This window comes from Lissotriton helveticus, chromosome 7 (genome assembly GCF_964261635.1).
Source record: "Lissotriton helveticus chromosome 7, aLisHel1.1, whole genome shotgun sequence".
Lineage (NCBI taxonomy): Eukaryota > Metazoa > Chordata > Amphibia > Caudata > Salamandridae > Lissotriton > Lissotriton helveticus.
The window spans coordinates 673,167,689-673,189,984 of record NC_136068.1 but is presented as its reverse complement, the minus strand read 5'-3'; the positions used below and the strand labels follow the sequence as shown (position 1 = coordinate 673,189,984).

The 22,296-nt window shown below is 43.8% G+C and overlaps 1 protein-coding gene across 1 annotated transcript in view; it reads right to left on the bottom strand.

Annotated features, from left to right (window-relative positions):
- The window catches only part of PDE6A (phosphodiesterase 6A), a 272,026-nt gene that overhangs the window by 43,317 nt on the left and 206,413 nt on the right, over positions 1–22,296 (bottom strand). The window contains exon 17 of the mRNA XM_078650645.1: positions 8,300–8,407. Coding sequence (XP_078506771.1) covers positions 8,300–8,407 — 108 coding nt within the window. The remainder of the gene's footprint in view (positions 1–8,299; positions 8,408–22,296) is intronic.

Sequence of the window (22,296 nt, the reverse complement as noted above, 5' to 3'; positions counted from 1 at the left end):
TGTTAGGGCAGTCTCTCAATTTGTATACATTTCCTCAGCTCTGGCGCATTAGTCCTTCCCTTTAGTCCATGCCATCACAGAGGATGCCTGCTCAGTCCTCCAATGGCGGGCTATGTCTCTTTTGGCAAAGAGGAGGCCCATGGCCACCAGGAGTCTATTGCTCATACTACCCTCCCCACACGTCCATCAGTGCCAACAGCATCATTTTGTACTCCGCTATCACAAGCCATTTCACTACAGAATTTTTTATCACAGGGTATTCCCCAATGGTTTTAAAGAAACTCCACATTGCCTCCCTACATCTCAGACAGAGCAGATCTAGGACATGTTTCATTTTACTCAGTCGTAATGGGCTATATAAGTACCCCCGGTGTAGATAATCGAGTTGAGTTAATGTCAGTCTCATGGAGACAGCCATGGCTCTGGGGTCCATCCTTGACTCTACCCAATCTTCCTCTTCCAAGACACCTATGTCATCCTCCCAGCAGTCTCTCAATGTTGATATGGGGTCAGGGGTGTTGTTTACCAATGTTCTATGTATCATCAAAATCCTTTTCCTACCAAGAAGGGTCATCGTGATCTGAGCCTCAATGAGATTACAGTCTGGGACAGCGAGTATGCTGCTCCGTGTTGCTCGAGGGGACGTCATAGTTGGAGATAACGATAGCATTGCGATCTGTGCATTTCGTACGTGTCTTTGAGATACTGAAATGTGAGTATGGAATTGCCCTCCCAGAAATCGTCTCTCTTAGAGATTCCTATGGTGTCCCAGGCACGAAAGCCTTTCAGAGTCGCTGTCTGTTGTAGCCATGTACCAGACCACGAAGTCGTTTCCCCAGTAGACACACTGTGCCATTTAATCCACCACAGTGTCTGGTCCTGATAGGTTATTGACGCTGTGGTAGCCGTGGGGGTGATTACTACATTTAAATGACCCATTTAAAAGTCACATCACATTCTGTTGCTCACAGTTCCGGAGTTGAATGGCTAGTGGAGAATCTGTGCAGTCTGCAAACAGTCAGTTGCTGATCAGAATGTTGTGACTGGCTCAATAGTACAATTGCATATCCTCAATTCCTAGTCTCCCGTCATATGGTTCCAGCACACATTTGCGAAATCCAATTCGTGGCTGCCCCCCCCCCCCCCCCCCCCCTTCCATAGACATTTCACTCTTGCTGTTTGCAGTTAGGAGAAGAATGTTTGGGACGGGGGGTAGAGCATAAGGACAAGTCTGGAAGCTTAACAGAATTCAGGGGAAGGAGACCATCTTGATTGAGGCTCCCATAACAGGGGCGGCTCCTCCGCTATGGCGGAGGAGCGTCACCTCACTGCTTTCTCGCAGTGCGAGAAGCCAAAACATAACATGGTAATAACTTTTAATTATTACCATTTTATGTTTGCTTTGCAGGTGGGTGGGCGGGCGGGGCTGCTCTGCTCTCCAAGCAGGGCAGGGGAGGAGTGGATTGCCCATTCTTGAGTGCAAAAAAAAATATTGGTCGTCCCTCTCGGGCTGCCCAAACCAGTTATGCGCACCCTCTAGCCCCTGGCTGAGTGCTTGTCACGGCGGTCCAGAACAATCACAAAGCTGCATGCAGCGTTGTGATCAGCTTAGGGGAGGGAGCCTGGCTGCCTGCTTCCTGTTCCTGTCGGAGGCAGGAGGGCAGGAGAAGTGAAGACACGGGACCCGATGGAAAGGTATTTAAAAAAAATGTGACCCCCCGCGTGACTCCTCCTCCCCGTGTGACCCCCCACCCCACATGACCCCCTGTGCATGCCCACCCACCCACAAGCCGTGCTGGCAGTCACTGTCCCCTATTCACTATATTTAAAGGCAGGTGTTCCCATGTATCTAAGCCCAGCTATACACGAGCAACCAGGGGTGATAAGCATGCCAAGATATTTGAAATGCTGGTCTGCCCATCGAAGGATAATGGTACGGTGTATGTTATCCTGTGTCCGAGTTAGACGTATTATGTAGATTTAGACCAATTTACTAGAAGGCCAATGCCTCTGCATATATTTGGAGCATTTGCATCAGATGGGGCAGGGAAGGATTACTTATGCATATTAAGGCAACATCTGAGTAGAGTGAGATCCTATCTTCCATTCCCCTGGACAGAACAGAAGCTGCAAAACTAAACATCGCGTCTGATCCATTCAGACAACGGCTCCATGAACATGGTGTACATAAGGAAGGAGAAGGGGTATCACTTTCGCATGGCATGCTCAGTAGTGATCGTTGAACAGTTTTCCATTGATTCTGACTCTTGCCTTTGGTTTGGAATAGAGTATCGCTACATAGTGTCTAAAACGAGGGACAACATTTATTCACTCCAGCACATGGAACAAGAAGTCCCATCAAATTAAATTGAAGACTTTCTAAAAGTCTATTGACCCCAGGGCCCTTCAAGCCTTTGCCCCAGTAGACAGGGTCATCGCCGGAGGAAGGGTTCTTAGACAGTGGCGGGTGCCACATTACGGCATAAACTCAATCTGATCTGAGTGCACTACTGTTCTGATTACTTTCAACGACCTGTTTGCCAGAATTTATGCAAGAGTATTTGTCTCTAGATTCATAAGAGAAATGGGTCTGTATGACCTGCATTGGCTAAGTGATTTCCGAAGTTATAGGTTCACTGAAATCGTGACACCCCGGAGGACATACAGTAGTTCACCTGAGGTGAGTGCATCAGTGTACATCAGTAACAGCGTCAGATATGATGCATATTTCTTGCAGAATTCGACCAGGAATCCATTGGGGTTGCGGATTTCTAGTCCAATCTCATCCTCCGTCATTGGTTTTTCCAGCTCCTGCCTATCAATATTTCAGAGTCCAGGTATTAGGAGATCATTTATGAAGGGATAGTCGCGCTCTTCCGGCGGCAGTGGCAGTTCCATGTAGAGGCAAGCGCAATACGATGGAAATCCACAGGTTATCTGGAATGAGCTCATGAGTGAATCAATCGTCAACGAAGTTATGCTAGGGACAATATCTAGCCCCAACTCTCTTTTCGCTAACCAATCCAGTAATTTATTCTGAAACCGTTGAGATTATGAGATCATGTTTCCTGGATCTTTCCCACTTGGGAGGACTCAAGAGGCAGTAGGACTGTGATGAGATGGCCAGACGTCATATAGTAGATTCCTATCTGTGGTCTAGGGAGGTGGTTCTAGAGACACCACATCAACCATTTAAGCAGGCCTCGAGACGCAGTCTGCTAAAAAAACCTTAACGCACAACATGCATTGGAAATAGGTCTGGTCCTGTGTTTATATGTGTTTACTCTCAGGACATAGCTTAAAGTAAAATGTTACCTTACATGACTTTCTGCCTTGTGTCCTTTCTAAAAGTCGCTTCTGACCACTTAAGGTTTTCACTGTTGTATGTGATTGCATCCTAAACATGATTCCTATAGCTATGCTATATATATTCTATTATGCAATGGTTGTATGAAACCCTAATTGTTGTTAGGAAATCCTACTGAAATTGTTATTTATTAAAAAAATCAGTTTGTTACATTTACACAGAGAAGATCAGTTCCATGTGACTCATATATTAAACTGTAAAACAGTTGGTGAGAGAGGGAAGATGGCTGGTCACCTCTGAAGCTCAAGCACTAAGCTGTGTCCTAGGCCCACAGCAAGAGTCAGGAACACTGATAAGGCTGCTGTAGCTTAGCAGAGGAAGCATATGCTACTAGAGGAATTGGTCATAGGGTGGTGGAGGAGCTCCTGCCACTGGCCCGGTTGGCGGTTGTGTGAAGACTGGGTAATGCTACTGATTGACCATGATGAATGCGTGGATCGCCCACGGTCCTCAGTAATAGGGAGCGCTTGGGACCGTTCCAGTCTCCTCCCCAGGGCATGTTTGGCACCAGTTTAACTGGAAAAGGGGAATGCAAAAGGTGTCCTGGCCTGACCTGAGCACCTGAGCAGGTATGGCAAAGAAAGAGCCCGGAGGGGCAGAGGCAGCAATCACCCAAACAGGAATCATGTTGCTTGTTGACATTGGTACGGAGCAGGAATAACAAGCCTTGGCAAAGCCAATAGGTTTCGGCTCTGCAAAATCTATTGCTTTTGTCAGTGTTTATTAGACATGTTGCACAGCAATTTAATATTGAGTTGAGAATTTATTTAGTTTAACAGTTAAATACCTCAGTGCTTCAGTTCTAAACTCATGGGTTATAAATCTAAGTGGAGCACTGCCCATTATCAGGCTCTGCTATCAGCAGCCTGTTAATAAAATAATGTATAATAAACAATGCCTTTCATTAACTTTAAATGGAAAATGCTGCAATTCTTAGTTAAAAATAAACTCAAGGCTGGGAGCTACTTTGAAGGTCACTGCAAGCTACTGGTAGCTCGAGATGTACTGATTGGAGGCACCTGACCTGAGTTATTTAACTCTTAAACAAAAGTAATTCTCAACTCAATATTGGAGCATGAGAAGAAAATGATATTTCTGAAAGCTTTTCATAGAGATACAATTTAAATGGAGAGTTAACTTAATAATTAAGTTAGCTTCATTTTAATTTTCTCCCTTTTCAATGTGTAACATTTACAAACAGTAGGCATCTTGCTTCCAGTGACTGGTAAACACAGTGCCATATTTATAGCTGAAACATACAGTCCTTTTCTTTTAAATGGCCGAAATTTAAAGTAAAGAAAAATGTTTCTATGAAACATTGTCTTAATGTTTTTCTATACTTTAAATGAAGCCAATTATGTCCTAATGTTTTATGAAACATGTTTCTTCACTTTAAATTTCTCACATTTAAACAAATGACTATTTTTGTGTTATAACTATGTATACAAGCCACTGGGAGTAATATGCCTGCTGTTTGTAAAAACACTTTGACATGGAAGGACATTAAAATGATGAGTTTATTTAACCCGTTGGCTGCTTCCGCTTTTTTGCGGCAGTGCGGCCGTTTTAAAAAACGGGCGCGGTCGCGTAGGCCATTGGCCGACGGCAGCACCAGCGAGGTAGAGCTGCCGTCGGCCAATGGCCGACGGCAGCAGCCAACGGGTTAATACATATAAACATAAAGTTAACTCTTCAATTGAATTATCTCCCTACTCAAAGTAGCTTATTTACACACAGCAGGCGTCTTGCTCCCAGTGGCTGGTAGACGTGCTGCCATATTTATAACTGGAAAATATAGCCATTTTGGAGAACATTTTTCTGCACTTTAAATTTCACCCATTTAAGAAAACAATCGTATGTTTGTGTTGTACATGTAAGGGTCCACATTTGGGGAAAGGTATTTCCTGTGCCACAAGTACATAGCCCGCAGGACCTCAGTCACCCATTCAAATATATCCCATTCATTCACGCATGTTCATACATCCCCAAAGACCATGCACTCACTGACTCACATGGCAACCCTATCACAGTACCTCTAGTCACAGTATTTTGTTCAACCGATAGTATCGGGTTCCATGGACATTAGGTTAAAAGTAAATGTAGCTGGGTGAGAGGGTGTCTGGTAACAATGCATGAGTTACTTGGCCTTCAGTAACTCAAAACGATTTTCACTGATCAGAAGTAATTTTCATTACAGTTTGGAGACCCTTGATATAGGACTGAGAGGACTTTAGGGGCTCGGTGATGGAAGCAACGTGTTATCTAGACAAAATGCAGAAAGTAATAGAGAAAGACAGGAGAGCTGCCAGTGATCCATCAGAGAAACTCTTCAAGCATGGGGTGAACACATTCTTTCTTCTCTGTGGCTGACTTTGGCATGCTGACCCTTTAGAAGAATTGTATACACTATGTCGAAACATTTATATCAAAGATTTTTCAGTGGACATAGACAAATTTCAAATGATCGTCAAATAGATGTATTGTAGAAGTGCTCAGTGTGAAAGGTGAACACTATGCTAATGATAGTAAAAAAAAGCCGCAAATGCGATCAAACAAGAAAAATTATGACAAATTGCATATACACAATTATTACAGAGGGGCCAATTCACAAAGGTACTTGCATGTAGGAAGGTTATGAGTGCAGACTCTCTGCACTCGGGTCAGAGTCTTCACACTCGCAGTGCAATCTCTGCATGGCATACTGCATGTAGTGCGCCATGTGGAGGTTCTGTGCTTAGTGCGGGGATTCTGCCCCAAGTGCGGAGACTCTGCACTCTTAACTGTACTACACATAAGTTCCTTTGTGAATCCAGCCCAGAGTGTTTGAGTGCTTTATAGTCCATACATTTTTAGGATAAATTGAAAATATATTTTGTACCATATAGTCTAATGGCGCTTCAACCTGGACATTAATTAAGCGGTCATTGTCAGGATGAGGAAGAGTTACCTGAGCACTATTGTCATCTAAGTCGCCAATTGAGACCTTTGCAGACGAGCACTATACACACCTCATAGTAAGAGTAAAATGCTTTAATTATTCAACAAGTATTGCGCTGCAAGGGAGAGTTCCCACCCTCAAATAGGAGTGCATACGCAATTTGGTAATGGGATCCTAGTGTCAGTGCAAGAGTGAATGTGTGCTGTGTGAAGGAGTATTGACTATCCCAATGTCACAAGATATGAGGCTATACCAAAGTGAGGTCTGCCCACTGGAGTCTTTTGGAGTGGGTGCAGCCATATTGGATTGGACTTCGAGGGAGTCCAATGGAGCCCAACAGGGCTATATTGGTGGCTGATTTTGGGCTCCCTGCCACAATTTTAGGTTTCAGGTGACCTGGTGGCAAGGAGTTCTGGGCATCCCCTTTCCTCATGCCCCCATCCCTTAAGAAGTTGCTGTTGGGGGTCTTTAGGTTTCCTGGCAGTTTGCTTTTTCTTAGAGCCTGTTGTTGGGACAGGTACATAAGGAGAAGTTACTGTTGTACAGTTGTCACTTGAGACAGGTGTGTAGAGGTGGCCCGGAAAGTTTTGCGGCAGGTTACAGAAGTTGGAGTTGGAGTTGCCATTTGTGAAACACAGGGAAGGTAGGCAGGAAGTTCAAGGTTAAGAAGTTTAGTTGCATAGAGTTTAATACTTGCAATCATAGGCTGTAGGGGAAAGTTAATGATGAAAATTTTGAAATATGCTTCAATAGCAATGAGATACTTGCGGGTGGGAAAAGTAGGTGGGGCGATTGAAGTGGGGGTAGGATATTGGATAGTTAATTGAATGTTTAGCTAGATTTTAGCTTTGCAATGCTGTTTGCCATGGAATAAGCTACAATGTGCACCTGCTTAAAAAAAGCAGCCTTTATCACACTACACAAATTGATCAGGGATTTGGGTTGCTCCACTATCTCCCAATGTGAGGGCGCACATTTGCCAAAAACAGTGATCTAGGAGGATCTGGTGATTAAATGCAAAAGTGCAAGTATTGCCAAACACTCTCACTGATGTGTGTCCTGTGTCCCATGTGATTGAAGCCTGAGCTCAAATCGCAAGTGACACTGGATGCATGCCAATACCTTATGGTGTATTCATTATATTACTTTGACTCATAGAATAGTTTCAAAAAAGATACTTTCATGGTACGCTATTGCTGCATGTATACAGTCATGCCCATGTTACGTCTGAGGTCTACGGGTGCTCTTGTTTATTATTCTGACCCTTAAGAAGAAGCAAAGGCTGCAGTTGATCTGTAGATGGAGATAAGTGAAAGAGCAGCAGCGTCGAGCCCGGCAAGGCTAAGGGTTTTGCACAAAAAGCAACGCATGTGAAAGCAGCATAATCATTCCTGGATGGACTGAAGTCAATTACCGGGTCATAGTAAGAATCTGCGACCTGAGAGTCATATGATTGACCGGAATGTGATACGCTCCTCTGATCACTATTTAGACGGATAGGATTTGGTTGAATGCACTGCTACAAGAGTACTTACATGAAAAATGGCCAATGTGTGACCGACCTGAGGGGGTTTGCCCTCCATCGTTTTGCAAGGTCCCCTCATATTCTTTCATTCCACTCTTTTATCACCCCTCTCCCTGTACAAACCCTCTTATCACTTTATCCTTTCCCTTTTCTCTTTTACAAGTTTCAACTGTATGCTTTACATGTTGTGTCATCAAATAATTTAAATCGGGGCCAGGAGGAGGCCCGGATTACGGGAATTCTGGTGTTCTCAACATTGTTAATGTTTTAGTACCCAGAAAAAAATGTTATACCCAAAATGTGCAATATTCATCAAGACACATTTGCAAATTAATAGTAGGTGGCATATGCTATGGTTGGGCTAACAACAACTACAGCATAAAATAGACACACCTTTCTATGACTATGATCTTTGCAAAACCACACTCAAACCCAGCATCCGGCTGAAGCTTTGCCTTCAAAAACTTACATGACGATTTCCTTGCGGGTTTGTTCCAGCATCAAGTAGTCTGTCCAGGCCTGTTCGCTCTCGTATGTCTTTGACTGGTCCACGATCTTCTGGAACATCGTCCTTTTCCTGCAAACAGAGTATCTCGGTGTCAACAGAGCTGCAGAGGCTTCATGCAAATGACTGGTTTGCCCTTTATTTGTGCACTCCACTCCACAATAAAGGAGTCTAGCGTGCAGATTGTGTTGCTGTGTTTGTTTTGTGAATCATTCCGTGGTACCAAATATGGTATCAGAAGATGGTCACCTATGAAGTACATCAAAGGCTTGGATCACTGCACATAGATATTTTGGAGCAACATTAATTTGGTCATGTCCAGAAGCACATGTTGTGACCTCTAGAAATGCATTGGTCTCTATCAGTAGGATTGAAGAGCCGACACCTGTGGTTACCATTGTTGCCATTGCACGTTGTCTTCAACAAGTTTGACAAGCTCTTGCTGGTCTCAAGGCAAGGAACACCAAAACCCTGAAGAGGGAAAAAAGAGGCACAGGCTTGACATGCAGCACTGCGCTGTAGGAGAGAGCAGTTGAAAGTCCTGGCTCGGGTAGGCAGGCAAAGTATACTTTCCATTAAGAGGGCATTTGAGGTGAAAATCTGAGGGGAAGGCTCTGGCACTGGGCATAGTTGTAATTGAGACATCATTGGAGTAGGGGACCAGACTTCATTCTAAGTAAAGACTTGAAATGAAATGTATCGGATTTCAGAATCTGTCTTCTGAATTTGGCATCCAAAATATACATTGTTTTATCAATCACCTATTCTTCATCTTAAACAACTAGGGGGTATATTACCAAGGCAGGCGAAATGAAATTATCGTCGCTTTTGCGGTCGTTTTCAGCTGCAAAGCCGCTAACATCAGTTAGCGACAGCTTTTAGGTGATAGCGAGAGGTTTGGGGCCCGCTTTGCATGTCAGCGATTTTTATCGCTAATGACATGCAAAGTGGGCGTACCCAACCTGTTACCGACTGAAAGCAGTCGCTATCATCGCTATCGCCTATTATCAACGCAGGTGTAGCGATAAAAATATTTGCGCTAAGCGCGAATATCGCCTAATCCTGACGCCTGCTCAGATCCACTTCTTAGCCTGTATATCCAATGGGAGGTGGATATTCAGGTTAAGTCCCTATTAGCGACAATGCCTGAATATAGCTGAATTACCGGCGATATTCACGCATTTTGCCGCTATCGCCGGATATTTTATCGCTTTGGAGATATGTGTTGCTAATAGCATGTTATCTCTGCGGTAAAATTCGGCGATGCGCGGTGATTAAAAAAAATTTCACTAAGCTTATATAGCGATAAATTTCGCTAGTTGTTGATAATATGCCCCTAGGTTTACAGTAACTGCTTATTAACCTGTTGTATGGCTTGTAACCTCCTCCAGTGGAACACCTGCTCTCATTTCACAAGATTTCCATTAAGGAAATTACGGATATTTACTTGGTGTTCAGACAAAATATCGACCTACCAAAGAATGGAGTAAACAATATCGTGATATGCTAATATCATCAGCAAGAATATCGTTGTCAAGAATATCGAATTTAAGTTAATTGATATCAATGTTTTTAAATATTTTAAATATAATTAAAAAATATATAGTTGGTCATAATTTCGTTTTTTGATTATTGTTATGCATTTTGGTATATATTTTAAATGCTTATGGTGTAATTTTTTTGTATAATTTTTGTTTATGTTTTTTAATATAGTTGCAAATTTTTTAGTAGTTATTAAATTTAATGTAATACATTTTTGTGATTTTTAGTACCACAGCCGGTTTTGACCTAATAGGGGTATAGGGTGAGAAGTAATTTACTTATAATAAATTAATGATTATTTTTAAATTAATATTATTTGATTTAATCATAATTCATTATGTTAATTTTGCAATTCATTTTTTTAAATTTAATTTTTATGTGCAGTTTGTGGAGTTTATAGGGGTACAGGATGGGAAGTAATTTGATTTAAAATAATAATTAGTTGTTACATAATATTATTTAATGGACAAATAATTAATAATATAACATAATACAAATATTAGTTTTAAGAAAATCAGAAAATAAATCAGCTTTTAGTTCATACAATCATTAAATAGAATATACATATGTGGAGATGGAAGAAGCATCCGAAGTCATGTACTGAGACTTTTCCTTAGATGAACAACTCTAGCAAATACTGGGGAAATGGCCACTATGGCATGAGAACTGTACCTAGGAACAGATACCTTTCCTGAAATCACAGTATAAATACAGGGGAAATAGACGTATTAGACTAAATCTTCTCATCCTTGATACGCTGGTCCGCAAACCAAGATCTCAGAGAAATTACAAGCCCATTGTTCAAATCCACGGACTGTCAGAGGACTTTTTGGAGACCAAGGTAATATACATATCCCTCCCATGGGTTAGAAAAAGAATATTATTTTTCTTAAGTGTTTCCTCTAACCTGAAGCTGCTATGTCATAATTGTATAAAATATGAAGCAACAATGTGATAATGTTGATAAGATGCCACAAGAGTGTTTATAGTACCAGCTACCTATGTACAGTCATACTCCCAGATTATCATCAGAGGACATCCTCGTTTGCCTAACTGTTCGAGGTTGTAACGAATGGTTAATATGAACACATTGATTCAAATTGTATTTCATATTGGATGCAAACAATGAATTCATATATTGTCATGCATCCTAATAGTATACGATTACTGATTAAGCTAAGCACAGGCATTGGGTACATGGATAGTTAGACACACTCAGGTACAAAATGGTTGCCGTGCTAACAACTGTAGACTATGAAGAAACAATATTGTCTGATTAGAAAGACGCCACTGGAGTGCATGCAGTGTTCCCCATCAACTGTACAGACTTTTCTGTTTTTAAATGAATATAATATGATTTCCGGATTCAAGTCAAGTCAATCTTAGCTTTATTCGATTTCTGTGCAAGAATCATAAAAGCAACAACAGTACATAAATATACACCAGTACATTTCATCATATTTACGTATATTATAAAATAAAATAAAAGCAAGTCGATAAATAATCGGCTAAACATTATAGGGCGAGATAATAAGTCAAATTGATCAGGCGTGGAGATGAATATAGAAACTTGATACAGGACCACACCTGCCCATCAGGTGGTTGCTCTATGATTTTTTACATTTCAACTAGACATATAATGATCTAGGATAGAAGTCACTTATGCTCCAGATAGATATGGGGCCATCTCCTATTTGAGGCTGCCAAGATTGGAGAAAAGGAACAACATATTTAGACCTGAATTTGACAAGAACCAAATCGCCCACTAAGTCCTTGCGCAGAGGTCCTAGCCAACCAACCCTTCTGACTGACACTAAGTATGGTTCCATCGATGTTGGGTGGTAGAGGTCTATTTTTGGTTAACCAAAACGTAACCTTGTTTCTTAGGTCCATAGGATTTTCATGTTTCCCCCTTATAAGTTCAGGTACTCCCGAAAGGACACACACAATAGGGGCGGCCTCTGGGGGCAAATGTAAATGCTTGGTTTTGGGCAACATATTGTTGTGATTGACCACTGTTCCCTTGTTTGATGTCAATTGATTGTTTAGCCCTATTCTGGGGCGAGAGCTCCGTACAGTTGTGACAGGGAGACCCAAACTTTTCACATGTGAGGTTACTAGCTGGCTATGAATGGTCTTGCTTTGTAAGGAGGTATCGGGCATTTCTGTGGCTACTGAACGCTGTGATTGAGTGGATGTTGCCATAGTTTTTGCAGGTAATGAATTGGCCTTGATGGCTTCCTCAACGCCCGTGAGCCTGTCCCCTAAACTAACCATTTTATCCATCAACGGGGATATTATAGTCTTGATCATGTTCTCGATCGAGGCCATTAAAGAAGCATGGATAGGTGGGTTCGATATAACAATGTTGGAAGTGTTGGGAGATACGGGATAAGGATTTAGTTTCTGTTGCTTGGCCTGTCTCCCCATTTGTTTGGCCCCATCTCTCTTCCTTTTAGCGATAGTGAGCTGAGGGGTCAATGCCGAATGCGAGTTTACTTTTGATCGTATTAAAGGAGGCGCATCGTGTATACTATGAGTTGGTTGAGGTTGATTGCAAGACCGGGGACTAATAGTTGCTATGGCACGGATAGGGGAATTAATTTTCACATGTCTGGTTCCACAGGAGCATACGTGGATTTACACATGTTGTTTAGTTCCTCCAGTAAGGATATCTCTGGAGCAACATCAGCAGTCTGTAAAGGAGCGCACATAGTGGGCGAACTATCCAGGGCGGGGGATCGCTCTATTCGCTCTAGTTCTCTGATAATGGGGAGCGTTACTCTCTTTAGATAGTGGTCCATCGTTCCTCTGATCAAGCCACTGTGGGTAGAGAAATTCCTGGTACCCCCCTTGCAGGTCATGTCATCAGCCATCTTCCAATATAAACAGTTCAATAGTACCACTATGATGGCGAGTGGGAAGGACCTATTAGTAAGAGGGAGATAGATAAAGGGTAACAGTACCTTTAATACTTTTTCCACTTCTCCTAGTTCCGAACCAATGGGAATAGCCCCGTCCCGGCCTCCTCTGGCCTCTGATGGCCGCAGATGGCCCCGCCCTTGTCCCGGGCTTGGCCCAGCGCCGCCCGCGCGCTGGAGATGAGGCGTTGAATATATCCTCCCCGATGTCCAGGGGGTGGGGCTGCCGGTCTTCTCCTCGCAGCCTCCTGGGACAGGTAGCCCCGCTGCGTCCCCGCTCTCCCCAAACAAGCACAGCTCACAGGGCCGATGCGTCCCTCCAGCAAACAGTCAAAAAAAAAAAAAAAAAAAGAAACATGCGCAAGAAAAATACTGATAGACCGTCTCTCTACTACTTTTAACTACAAGCAGCAACTCCCGCTGGTCAGTTCAGTTCTGTGAAAAATCAAAATTTAAGGCTACAGGGAGTTACAACGTGTTTAAGCTTTAAGCTATGAGCTGTAAGTGCTTCTCCAAACCTTACTGCATGTTGTAACGAAAAACTCCAGGCGGCTCCAATGGCCTCCAGATAGTACGGCGCAGGACATCCGGTAACTTTTCCCCAGTCTTTTCTGCAGGCTCTGTTGCAGTGTATTCTCCCCAAGATTGTGTCTGTAGGCTTAAGTCAGGTAATCCATGACGACCGTTAAGAAGCCAAAATTTCGGCGTTCAGCGATTGCACTTGCTGCGCCCCGCCCTACAGGTCTTCCACAGTCTCAGTAATTGCTCTCCCCGTGTTCGATCACCGCGGCTCCCAGCGGCCCCCAACGTGACTCCCAGCGCTGCTCCTACTTTACCGATGAACCGTCAGCTGCCAAAGTACCAAAGCGGGGCAAAAACGGCACCCTCTTCCACTAGTCTACTGTGTTCCTCTGGTTTCCCGCCGTCTTCCTTACTTCCTCATTTCCTCAGAGGCATGCTGACAAGCTCGACTTGTTCTGTCTCTGCCCCCGTCCTAACGCCGGCCTCCCAAGAATGCCAGAGCACCACTGCTGCCTCTCTCCATCGCGATTTCCGGATTCAAGTAACTGGTCGAGCTTTTCGAAGATTAAATGTATTACCAGTAGCAAAATAATTCTAATTGCTTGTAAATTATGTATCGATAGATTGACTTGCATACAAATATTATGTGATAAATAATATGGCTGTTTATAATATATGATGTGGATGGAGAATACGTTATACTCCTCTACAAAATGGATGCCGTTTTCCACCTTGGAAACTCCAACAGATGACTGCTGGGGTTGTCCTTTGTTTATGTTTGTGGACTACCTATATTCAGTGTGTGAGCAAGGGGACGGCGTTCCCCAAAACGCGTAACTGAAAATAAAATCTAAATCTATTGGAATTTCCTGAGAGAGCGTGATTACTTGGTACATGTCACAAAAAAAAAAATATATCAATATATATATACATATATATATATATATATATATATATATATATATATATATATATATATATATATATATATATATATACAAAAAAGAAGGAGAGAACTCTGGGTAGTTCTCAAGTTTAGGTGGAAAGAAGCCCCTGTTAGAGCACTCTAAACACCAGCGACATTCTAGATCTGCTCACCTCAAATGTCTGTTTTTCTATCCAAGTTTTAAAGCATAGCATTAGCACAGTGCTATCCACACAGAGATAGAAATTGACAAAGTCTTTTGCAGTTTATACAGCAAAGTCTTTAAGCATAGGACTAGTACAGTGCTATCCTTGCCGAGCTGTAAAATTACAAAAGCCATTCATCACTCCAGGCACAATATTACAGCTTTGAATTAGTGAAATACCAACTCAAGCCAACCTGAAATGAGTAAAAGTTCTAATTAGAGCTCTTCAGAGAGGTATAGCTTTGTCCAGATACAAGGGAGCACCCAGTATTAAGTCAAAACAAAACCCTTTTAGGCATAGAGTGATGCATAAATTATGCAAAAAAGAAGGAGAGAACTCTGGGTAGTTCTCAAGTTTAGGTGGAAAGCAGCCCCTGTTAGAGCACTCTCAACACCAGCGACATTCTAGATCTGCTCACCTTATATATATATATATTCACTGAAAAAACCATAGGTTATAGACCATATATAGTTAGGAATTAGCATTTACAAAACCTTGAAAATTCACTGAAAAAACCATAGGTTATAGACCATATATAGTTAGGAATTAGCATTTAAAAAACCTTATTTTACTCACACAAAACCATTGAAATTCCATATATAGTTAGTTGCACTAACTATATATCGCGCACCCGCAATCCACTGCTGATCATGTCATATATTACATCATTCATGACATGGTCAGTGACATCACTGATGACATCACTGATGACATCTCAAATGACATCACTGATGACATCACTGATGACATCTCAAATGACATCACTGATGACTACATCCAGTGACTGTATAATTCTGTAAAGTTAAAATATGTCTTACATATTGAAGAATGAGTGGATGTATAAGTGTCTTGATGAAGGATTTAGTAGGGGCATGGCTGACTGTATGAGTGACTGATTAAATGTGTCTCACTGAGTGCATGGGTTAGTGACTAAACTGTCTTAATTTGTGCATCATTATGTCTGTTGTTCTGTAAACTGCTGCATGTGTTGATCATTAGCTATATGATTAACTGTATGGGTTATTGATTGGTTGCCCAAGCATTTGTATGGGAGACTGAGTGTGTGTCTGGGTGGCTGGGAGGTGTATGACTCTCTGCATAGATGTGTGAGCAGTTGATTGACTAGATGTATGGGTTCAAAAGTGCATGTGGAAACGGCTGTATGGGCGGTTGACTGTGTGCATGAGTGTATTGGTGAGTGAATGGATATCTCAGTGCTACATGTCAAAGTAAGTACATATGTAAAACACAGTACATGTGAGAGTTGACATATATAAATAACTGTGCATAAGAGCCAGTGAATGTGTGAGTGGCTGTATGGATCATTGTGAACTTGTATCTAGGATTGTATAAGTGAGTAAATATGTTTTAGTATATGTTTGAATAAGTAAGGTGTGTATAACTGTATAGTTGAGGAAATGGAGGTGTGATTGATTCTTTGCATGACTGAATAAGTGTCTGAGTAACTCCATGGATGAGTGACAGTCTATGAGTGTCTGTTTACACTGAGTGTATCTAAGGTTATATTGGAGTCTGAAGAGGTTCATCGTATTATCACATGAATGATGTCATCAGTGATGTGATCAGTAATGTCAAATGAGATGTCATCAGTGATGTCATTTGAGATGTCATCAGTGATGTCATCAGTGATGTCATTTGAGATGTCATCAGTGATGTCATCAGTGATGTCATTTGAGATGTCATCAGTGATGTCATCAGTGATGTCACTGACCATGTCATGAATGATGTAATATGTGACATGATCAGCAGTGGATTGCGGGTGCGCGATATATAGTTAGTGCAACTAACTATATATGGAATTTCAATGGTTTTGTGTGAGTAAAATAAGGTTTTTTAAATGCTAATTCCTAACTATATATGGTCTATAACCTATGGTTTTTTCAGTGAATTTTCAAGGTTTTGTAAATGCTAATTCCTAACTATATATGGTCTATAACCTATGGTTTTTTCAGTGAATTTCAATGGTTTTTTAATAGCAAATATCATAAGCTGTCGAATGTCAAGTACGTGGTAAGTGAAAACATTTTCGTGTTTATGCACACTGATCTGCTTTGAATGGTGCCCCCCCCCCCTCATTTCTATTAGGAGTACTCTCTCTTTGCAGATAGTGAAAGGTAGTTAACGCAGGCCTTTGCCCCCGTTGTAATCCGTCGTGCCTGCTTCTCTCTCCATTTGATTGATTGTTATCCAAGTATTTACTGTTTTAGAATTAGTTCTCTTTGGTTCATTCTCTATTTACAAACAAACACAGAGTCGCAATACTCTGTTTAGTCTTTACAGATAACGAAAAATCGTGTAAAAAAAAAGAAAAGGAATCGAGCAAAATCAGTAGGCCACTAATGGGATCTCTTTTTGACCTTGCTAAAATAGAAACATTAGGAACAACCCCTCATGACAAATACAAAACTAGTGAGATGAACTGAACTCCACACAATGATGGCTGCAAAACAGCTCGGCTCCGCCACCCACCCCGCCCAAAATAACGATAAAGAGCGGCTGCCATGATTGGTTGCGGAATGGCCACGACGGAGCTACGAAATGGTGCTGCTCTCATGCTAACCCCAGCTTCAGTCTGAAACATCCAGAAACACTGTAGACTACCAATTCGATCAGTTCCGGTAGCGCCCCAATGTAACCCGGTAGAGAAGAACTAGCCCTCCCCTCTTTGACTGATGGTTCTTGTTGCCTGTCCCTTCTGTTGTCATTTAACAGAACTATTTAGCCTGCTGAAAGGGGTTGTGTTCCGACCGCTGGTTGGTGGAGACATTTTGACTATATTCTGGACCTGCGTTGTCGCGTAATGCGTCATATGACGCGCCGCGTTAGCGCATCCGGAAGTCATCCGGGGCGCGCAGCGCGTAACGTAAGCATAACAAGTCATGTGACTTGTTAATAAAACTTTTCATTGGTTCATTTTACTTTTCTTATTGTAATGATGAAAGGCTTGGTCATATGACCTAAAAATTACGCTTTTCATTACTTCCGAACATTATTTTTTCTTAAATATATGTTATAATGTTCCAGGCTAATGTACTTTCCCGGAAATTTTACAACTGTCCTGCAAGTAAAATATATTCTTTTTTCGAGAAAAAGAGCGTTTCTTCGTCCCATGACGGAGCCGTTGAGCAAAAGAGGGTCGACCTGCTGTCTTAGTCGCCGATACGCCTGAATATGAGATTCTTATCGATCACTTTATGTTGCAGGAATAGAAAACACAACAGCCCTTGACCATTTATCTTTACTGCGTTCCTTCGTATTATACCTTTTACCCTTCATGTAATTGGTCTGCTTTATTTCACTTGCCTTTTAATGATTCTAAAACAGTGACTATTATTAAAAACTTTACCAATGTATATACTACTACCATGTTTTCTTTTAAAAACCTTTATTGTGAAAATTTCATTATACAAATACGAGCCTATAACCACGTGGGCCTGCCACGGAGCAAACTGTAATCGTATATGATGAATAGACATTTACACTGTAGAGGAACGTAACGGGCGGGCCATTAGGTTGCAAGAACTAAGGTGTCTAACAGTTACGGAATCGGTGGACGTACATTTTATAATTAAAATACGACAGGGCCAGTTACAATAAAATTATCTAGATATACATTTGCGGGCAAGTACCATGGGTGACGTTAATTCGAACTTTCAACAGTACAGTAATCAATAACACATCAGAACTTAATATCAATAGGGATGTCGAAATATTCAATCAATTCTCGTCCCCGCCCGCCATGTGCTTCAAAACTGCATACGTATCTCGTGATTTCAAGGTTCTGCAACCAGTACACCACAAGGAGTTACGAGTCCCATTTATTCCGGCGCCATTTTGGGCGAGGACGGGCAGGTCCAGGATATAGTCAAAATGTCTCTACCAACCATCGACTATGATGATGTTCATATGCTGTATTTATTAGAGTACCACTCATCTGTCCACATGAAATTAATTTGCCACAATCTAAACATGTCATTTTAATCTTTCCAAAGTTCTTCTAAATATTTGGGACCGTTTCCCTTGCCTCTGAAGCTCTCAGTGGCACTTCTTTGATGAATGTACTAGCAGGTCAGGGGTTCTCCTCCAAATCTCTCTTTTATGCAGCACTATAATTAATTGGTGCCACCTCTCCATATGACGATGCATGGTATAGTTACCACAACTATATTTTTTTTCGGTTCCTCTGGAGAGTTCATCGTGGCAGATGAAGCGTGTAACGTACCGGGCATTTACCTTTTTTTGCATGTACAGGAAAGGAAAAAAAAATCGAGCGTCCGAGTTCTAAGGTGTCCCAGGGCCATTTTAGTGGACCAGGCCCAAATCCAAAGAACAGGCCGCCATTTTGAGAGTCCTCTTGCAGCCGCCTGTCGCTGTAGCATCAAGAGCAGCCGAAACTCAGCTGAATGGCAACTGAAACGGTAAAGGGGCGCCCCACTACAGCAGACGAGCCTCCACCTAGGAAGGCCCAATCACGCCGGCTTCCCCCCCCCCCCCCCCTTCGGGCACCCCACGCCGTTATTCGGAGCAGTATTGTAGGATGGCCACACCAGTGCGGCAACTTGCTAGACATCACCTCGGTGGTAACCGAATCTCAACGCCTTGTGGTGTCTTCTATTCAGAAAACATTGTTATGCTGCCTTCGACCTATTTGCCGCAAGTGCGCACACAACTCAACTGCATAGCTTGCTAGACACCACCTCGGTGCCATCCGGATCTTGGAATGTCAGCGCCTTTTGGTGTCTTCTCTTCAGAAAATATTGTTGCGCTGCCTTTGGCCCCATTCGCACATCAGTCCGCTACTGACGCCATCTCACAGGCTAATGGGGCGCCCCACGCCGACTTTCAGCATTGTAGGATGACCACACCAGTACAGCAACTTGCTAGACATCACCTCGGTGCCATCCGGATCTCGGCGCCCCACTGCAGATGAAGTGCCTCTCAACTATGAAACCACCACGGTGACATCCGGATCTTGGCGCGTTGTGCTGCCTTCGGCCTATTCGCACATCGGTCCGCTACTGACGCCATCTCACAGGCTAATGGGGCGACCCACGCCGAGTTTCAGCATTGTAGGATGACCACACCAGTACAGCAACTTGCTAGACATCACCTCGGTGCCATCCGAATCTTGGCATCTCAACGCCTAGTGGTATCTTCCATACAGAAAATATTGTTACGCTGCCTTTGGCCCCATTCGCACATCAGTCCGCAACTTAGACATCACCTCGGTGCCATCCGGATCTTGGCATCTCAGCGCCTTGTGGTGTCAGTCAGAAAATATTGTTGCGCTGCCTTTGGCCCCATTCGCACATCAGTCCGCTACTGACACCATCTCACAGGCCAACAGGGCGCCCCACGCCGACTTTTACCATTGTACGATGGCCACACCAGTGCCACAACTTGCTAGACACCACCTCGGTGCCATCCGGATCTTGGCATCTCAGCGCCTTGTGGTGTCTTCAAATCAGAAAATATTGTTGCGCTGCCTTTGGCCCCATTCGCACATCGGTCCGCTACTGACGCCATCTCACAGGCCAACGGGGCGCCCCACGCCGACTTTCAACATTGTAGGATGGCCACAGAAGTGCGACAACTTACTAGACACCACCTCGGTGCCATCCGGATCTTGGCGCGTTGTGCTGCCTTCGGCCTATTCGCACATCGGTCCGCTACTGACGCAAACTCACAGGCCAACGGGGCGCCCCACGCCGACTTTCAGCATTGTAGGATGGCCACACCAGTGCACCTTACTAGACACCACCTCGGTGCCATCCGGATCTTGACGCGTAGTGAAGCTGCAGCAGCTGCAAATAAGCTTCAGACAGTGTTACAACCGCTGCTCAGAACTCTCAACTATGACACCACCTCGGTGCCATCCGGATCTTGGCATCTCAGCGCCTTGTGGTGTCAGTCAGAAACTATTGTTGCGCTGCCTTTGGCCCCATTCGCACATCGGTCCGCTACAGACGCAAACTCACAGGCCAACGGGGCGCCCCACGCCGACTTTCAGCATTGTAGGATGGCCACACCAGTGCGGCAACTTGCTACACACCACCTCGGTGCCATCCGGATCTTGGCATCTCAGCGCCTAGTGGTGTCTTCTATTCCGAAAATATTGTTGCGCTGCCTTCGGCCCCATTCACACATCGGTCCGCTACTGACGCCATCTCACAGGCCAACGGGGCGCCCCACGCCGACTTTCAGCATTGTTGGATGGCCACACCAGTGCGGCAACTTACTAGACACCACCTCGGTGCCATCCGGATCTTGGCGCGTTGTGCTGCCTTCGGCCTATTCGCACATCGGTCCGCTACTGACGCAAACTCACAGGCCAACGGGGCGCCCCACGCCGACTTTCAGCATTGTTGGATGGCCACACCAGTGCGGCAACTTACTAGACACCACCTCGGTGCCATCCGGATCTTGGCGCGTTGTGCTGCCTTCGGCCTATTCGCACATCGGTCCGCTACTGACGCAAACTCACAGGCCAACGGGGCGCCCCACGCCGACTTTCAGCATTGTAGGATGGCCACACCAGTGCTGCAACTTGCTGGACACCACCTCGGTGCCATCCGGATCTTGGCGCGTTGTATTGCCTTCGGCCTATTCGCACTTCGGTCCTCTACTGACGCCGCCTCACGTGCCAACGTATTTTCTCCGCATTTTATACCCTATGCCGCATAACAGGTCATGTGACTTGTTTATAAAACTTTTCATTGGTTCATTTTACTTTTGGTTTCCTAATGATGGAAGGCTTGATCATATGACCTAAAAACAACACTTTTCATTGGATGAAAACTTTTTTTTTTTCCCCAAACGATGAAAGCCCCACCTTGTTTCTGGATGTTTCAGACTGAAGCTGGCGTCAGCATGAGAGCACCACCATCTCGTAGCTCCGTCGTGGTCATTCCGCGAGCAATCATGGCAGCCGCTTCCCACCAGAAGCCTGCAGGAGTCGGGGCTCCCAAAACATTTGATGAATTCTCAAGGCGGAGGGGACGCTTTCGAGAATGGGGTCCAAGACCTAGCAGACAAGCGTCCGATTTCCAAGGTGTCCCAGGGCCATTTCAGTGGACCAGGCCCAAAAAGGAAACAGCCTGCCGCCATTTTGAGAGTCCTGTGACAGCCGCCTATCGCTGCACCGCAAGAGTGGGCGCAACTCAGCTGAATTGCGGCTTTTGACACAGTGGACCAAAAACGGACGGAATGGCAACTGAAACGGTAAAGGGGCGCCCCACTACAACAGATGACACTCCACCTGGAGAGGCCCGTTCACGCCGCCTCCCCCGGGGCGCCCCATGCCGTTATTCGGAGCAGCATTGTAGGATACCAAAACCAGTGCGGCAACTTACTGGACATCACCTTGGTGCCATCGTTCTGCTGCCTTGGAACTATTCGCACAACAGTTTGCTACTGATGACCCACCCCCCGCGACGCCCCACGCCGTTATTTGCTGGGTGGCAACTTACTAGACATCACTTTCGTGTCATCTAGATTTCAACGCGTTCTGCTGCCTTGGAACTATTCGCACAACAGTTTGCTACTGATGACCCACCCCCCGCGACGCCCCACGCCGGAAATCTGGACGTTGTGCTGCGTTGGGACTATTCGCACAGCCGACCGCTACTTCGTTGTTTTTCCCTAAAAATGTTTATATGTTATTACTATTTTTGTTTTCTTGTATATATTTATAAATTATTAAAGTTTTATAATCTTACTACTTTGTCGGAGTGCTATATATTTTTAATGTGACACATAATTGTAAAAACTTTGATGTACAAAGAGTCATCCCTGGAATCTTCCGCTTCAGGCTCGGTCCCCTCC